At 30.4% G+C, this 5,774-nt stretch overlaps 1 protein-coding gene across 2 annotated transcripts in view; it reads right to left on the minus strand.

Moving 5' to 3' along the window:
- Positions 1 to 251: 251 nt before the first annotated feature.
- Positions 252 to 5,774, minus strand: part of LOC106684756 (serine/threonine-protein kinase pelle) — a gene marked incomplete in the record, with an annotated part of 133,213 nt that continues 127,690 nt past the window's right edge. The window contains 2 exon segments of one of the 2 annotated variants that reach the window (XM_067051300.1): positions 252 to 569; positions 1,796 to 2,080. In XM_067051300.1, the coding sequence (XP_066907401.1) occupies positions 435 to 569; positions 1,796 to 2,080 (420 nt within the window). 2 annotated transcript variants of the gene reach the window in all.

Raw genomic sequence — 5,774 nt, forward strand, 5'->3', positions numbered from 1 at the left:
CTCCAATGTTGGTGATTGTGAATAAATTATACCTAAATTAGATGAACAGTTTATTTCTCTATAGGTTACTTGTGATGTAGTACTATATAAGGTTTCAAGCCATGGCTTTTATACACACTACATCAACAGTAAAATAGAATCTAATTTCATAATTGTTTGAATCTAATTTCATAATTGATAAACTACAAGAAAAAAAAATATAAAAAATAGTAAAAAGAAAGAAAGTAGATACATGATTACTTTATAGTATGAAGTGTTTGAGCCTTCTATCTTTATAATTACTATATTGTATAATCTTATAATCTGATTTGGAATATTTGAAAATTTCTTTTATATGTTCATGTCCACAGATTTCACATTATTTATGTGACAAGTATATATCTTTGTTTCTTTAACGAGTGCAAATGAAATTTTCAAAAAGATATGGCTAGGCCTTAACCAGTGATTTCACCGATTTGCATACTTCCACAGCACCTCCACATTGTCTTATTGAGTTCAAAAATCTGTATGTGAATTGAGTTGGAGTTTGAGAAGTCACTGTTGGGGGTCTCAACTTTTTTATCCCATCTCTGAAATTTTTTTACAGCATTAATGAAACAATTAAATCACTTATCATCTGTTTTCCAAACAAAAATGAAGAGAAAATATAACATCAGTGACAGAGATCTAATGCCCAGACTTTTTTTTTTTTTAATTCTGTTATTGGAAAGAGAGAAGATGGTTAAGGTGCAAAGCTTCACTAGATTAAATCTATTTAACTCACAGTGGTTGAAGTGAAGATTTTGTTTACTATATGTACACCTAGGTAGCATTAATATATTTATTAATGTATAAGTCATTCATATATTTTTGTAAGATGCTGCTGGGATCCCTCAGGGCAGTCACCTCCCTTACCCACCCCTGGAATAACCAATAACCACCCTGGTCTACAAAACCAACTCGCTGCTACTGAAATAATGTTCCTAAGAAGGTGAGCGAGAAAATCACAGGTTAACAGTATCAGGAATGAGCATATTAGGGAGGAACTAAAGATATGCCTTCTCCTGGAGATCTCAAAAAAGATATCTCAGGTAGTTTTAACATGTCTGGCATATGAAATAACATTGAGATCCAATTAAAATTATGGAAGTTAAGTTAATTGACAAGAGATCCAGCACTTTATATATCAGACACATAGAAGGGATGGGAGAGAAAGAATTGAAGATTCGAGGAACTGATAGAAATTAAAAAAATTAAAAAAAAAAAAAGGCTATCAAGTAGAATATAGATCAAGATTATTAGTAATTTTTTTTTCAAATTCAGAAGTTAAAGAATTTTGATTTTCCCATAAATTAACAATATTTAAAATATAGTATCACTTGAGTCAAAATATTATAATCACTTCTCTGAATTGTGGAAATATAGGTGGATATACTAACAAATATTAATCCATTCAAATGTGCATAAAATGCATGCATGTTAATGTGTGTTTAATGAGATTGTCCAAATTTACCAATAACTATGATTTCACCTGTATACACCCAAAGCTAGAATGAAATTTGTGTCCAAGTTTGATTTAAGAGTCTCTACTGGAAATCTAATCTGATTCCAAGATGACTTTAACTAAAGAATTAATTATTCATACTTGATATTGTGAATGTATGCACATCCAAATAAATTTGGATTAAGTTATAATGGACAGTCTTAAACAACAAATCATCTATGCATTGAACAAGAATAGTAAAATCAAGTGGTTCAGCAAAGAGAAGGACCTAAAAAAAGGTTCTAAACCAAAAAGAACAAATACGATACTTACTTGAGACAACACAACAGATGGGGGCTCTATTCTAATAATGGGAGCATTGTCATTTTCCTCAGAAGAATTTTCAAAGCTTCTCATAAATACATCTGTTGCAGAATGAGAATCATTTATATTAATATCTACATCATGTTCTAATTTTCGACTAACAGGGGTACAAAAATTATTTTCATCATGATAATTTCTGAAGTGAGAAGGAGAACTAATGTTATTGGCACAACTCTTAGGTACCACCCTGGAGTTTGGATGTTCTAATGGTGGAGAATTATCAGCTATTCCAACCTGAAATTTAAACATTTATAAAAATAAGGTGAAAGTAGATGGCAAAATTAATAATTCCAATCTAACTTTAATATGAACTAAATGACAGACTCTATAAATTCAATTCATATGAAAAAATATAATAATTTTTGAAAAATTTCAATGTAATTTAAATTTGTCACATTAAATTATTGTACATCCATATTATAGGATCCACCACTTGCAAAATATATTACTCTTATACAGTGAATATGACAGGCAGAGAAGTTATGTAGAACTAAAACGCCAATTAAATTATATGTACAAAATTGGTGTTTTATGGTCGGTCAAAACCGTTAAGTTAATGCTTGGTAAACTTTCACCGGGACTGCCCATCCTGGTGGCTGTAAGTTGTCTACTGAGTCGATCGCTCCTGAAGCTTTCCGTCAATTTTAGGTTATTTCATCAAATTGAAGAATTTTCGATGATAACAGTAACCTTACGACAATTCTTTTTCTTTATATTAAACAAAATTAAAGGAAAATTTGTCAAAAGTTAACAATTTGATCAAAACAATAGCCAATCAATTTTATAGAATAGAAATAACAACAACATTCATAATTTTAGATCTTATCTTAAATTTTAAAAAATATATATATTTATCAATAACAAAGGTTCTTTATTGAAAATTATAAAATAAAATATATCTTATTATAGAAATTAAATTATTTATTTAAACAAAATTAAAGTACTGATTTACAATTCATATAATTCTGGATTTTCTTTTTAGGAAGTTTGATTACATCAATTTTTTGAATATTTGACGTGGAAAAAAAACTTCCAAATAGAATACAAACTATTCTATATTTTAATGATTGGAGAAGTTTGTCGGGGGGTGCGGTCAGCAAAGAACAACATAAATAAACAAAACCATATTTATTTATTTTATGCCGACGTTTCGACCTGAGTTTCAGGTCTTCATCAGGGGTTGTGGCGTAGAAGGTAGGCTCGCAACTGACTGACTCGCAACTTCTATATTTTGCTTGTACAACGTTTCAGGACGAATTATCCCATGCACATGCACCTCTGCATCCTAAAATTGCAACAATTAAGTTATTCTTATCAACAATTTTTAACTATGTTATGTGCGTATATTTAAAACTCTTGTGATCATATTTACCACATATTTGCCATATCTTCAATTTCCATTTTGAAAATCAAGTCATCTTTACACTTGTAGTTTAAAATTGTTTTATAACTACATTATTGTCTATTACTATTTGAATATTCATCTATCTCTGTAGCACAAACCAATACTCTATATTAGACATTACCACTTTGGAAAAATCAACATGCACAATACGTTGTTTTATTACCTCTCTATTGATATGTCCAATTTTAATCCATTGTGCAATTTAAGTAAAAAAATATGATTTTTTATGATTGGACAATTTTATTATCACATTTTTGAGCATAGCCAAAACTTGATAGATAGAGCAATTAACTTAACAAACAACATATGCATGAATCAAATTAAGACAGAAGATAGGATAATTTGTCCCAAAACTTCTTAAAAGCAAAATACAAAATAGTCTGTATTCTATTTAGAAGTATTTTTTGTCTGAGCAATTAAAAAAATTCACATAATTATTTGTTGTGATTTCATTAGAAATATGTGATATTTATTATGAAAATAGTTACAATAATAACAGCTAATACTATACATAGAAATCAATTCAAAATCAGAGACACACATTCAATTCTTGAAATAAAATGTCGTCATATTCCTTACATCATAAAGGTAGACATTTTCTAATGTAAATACGTCAAGCAGCCATCACTCAGTAGAAGTTGGGAAACAATAAGTAGTTTCTAGACCAACATACCATGTATTATTCCTTGAAGAAAAAAAAAAAAATGATTCCTCAACAAATCACTGGTTAAAGCTTGATGCAGATTAGCTTGCCTTATAATTGAACTATTTATACCAGTCCAACTGGTGAGTAGTGAAGTACTGAAATAAGGAATACCATAAACAAGGTTTAATTAAACTGAATTAAACGCACATGACGAATAACTATGATAACAATATAAGCCATAGCAAACATATGATCTAACAACAACTGATATATAAATATTAGTATATCATTCACTCCCCTGTTTCTATTAAAAAAATTAAACTTTAAGTAGAACAGAAAGGAGATTTCTGAATTCACCCCTTGTAGCTAGAGAGAAGACTTAAAAAACATTGCTTGAGTACTTCAGGAGGGTTGGATGATTTATCGATGGATTCTAAGGTAAAATCAAAATTGGCTATTTTGCTTATCCATGGAGGTAATGGATTGGGGAATGATAAGTATAACTTTGTTTGGGAGCGATAGAAATCGGGTAAGGGAGGAAAGCTGGAGAGGCGAGGTAATATGTACCCCGAAACATCAATGTCTCGGTTTGTTTTGAGACAACCTAGAAATTTCAGCAAAAGGTAATGCCTGCGTAGTTCTAGTGGCCGCTCTTGGACCTCCCAGAGTAAGCTGCTGATAGGACTAGTCCTGAAGGCCCCGGTAGCTCTAAGGATCATAGCATGGTGTACTATTTCAATATTGTAACAGAAGACCTCTATTCACCAGCTTATAATTTTTTCATTCTTAATTTCACCTGTGTTCTTACTATAGAATATAAAGGAGACAGATTTCTTTTCCATAATCAGAAGGAAATGTTAACCCAGAAGATAGTACCTCCACTTCTTTGAAATTTCAATAGCACAGGCTTCATTTTCTATAGATGAGTGTTGTTTTCAATATTTTAACAAAGACCAGAAAAGTATCACAATCGGATGGTCATTTTTTAAGCATACAGCTCCTATAGCAAAATTGAATGCATATATTTCTACACTCAAAGCATGACCAATAGAAGAAAAAGCGGCATCTTTAATATCCTAATTTATTTCTTCAAAAATGGTAACAGCAACATAATTAAACAAAATCCTTACATAAAAACATTATTAAAAAAGAACCAGGATATTATCTGCAAATTATTGAATAAAGTGAGCATGGTAAGCAAACATGCCAAGAGTCCTGCATAAAGAAAAAAAAAATTGCTGATATTGGAAAATTTCTTGAAGGTTCAAGGTGGTCAGGATTTGGCTGAATTGATCTGTGACTAATCACATAACCTAAAAGGTGAATAGTTGCTTTAGAAAAAGAGTATTTATCCAGATTTTGTGTGTGATGACATTATGATGCAGCATTCAAGGAATTATTTAAATTTTGATCTTGTTCCTTTTCCATTTTCCTTTCTTACTAGGTCTGAAATTGTTAATTAGAAAGCTGGAACCGCATTAGTAATGCCAAAAGGAATTCGAATAAACTGCTAAAGGCTTCCACATGCTTCGAACGAAGTATAAAGATGATCCTTTATTGGAATTAGAATTCCATTTTTATGGATTTATTTTGCATTTATTTTTGGAATTAGAATCGCATATGATAATATGCATTTTTGAGGTCTTATGAGCTATAATAAGAATTGAGGAGAAGATTGTTGGGGGTGCGGTCAATGAAAAACACAAATAAGTATGATTAACTTATTTTAATGTGCCGACGTTTCGGCTAGAGTTCTAGCCTTCTTCAGGGCTAAAAACAAAACAAGATAACAACCACAGTAAGTATAGAAAAATATAAAAAGAAAGTATAAACAGAATAATTTTACACATATAATGAATAATTTTACAAAATAGAAT

Source organism: Halyomorpha halys, unplaced genomic scaffold (assembly GCF_000696795.3).
Source record: "Halyomorpha halys isolate HHAL.00 unplaced genomic scaffold, Hhal_1.1 Scaffold612.1, whole genome shotgun sequence".
Taxonomy (NCBI): Eukaryota; Metazoa; Arthropoda; class Insecta; order Hemiptera; family Pentatomidae; genus Halyomorpha; species Halyomorpha halys.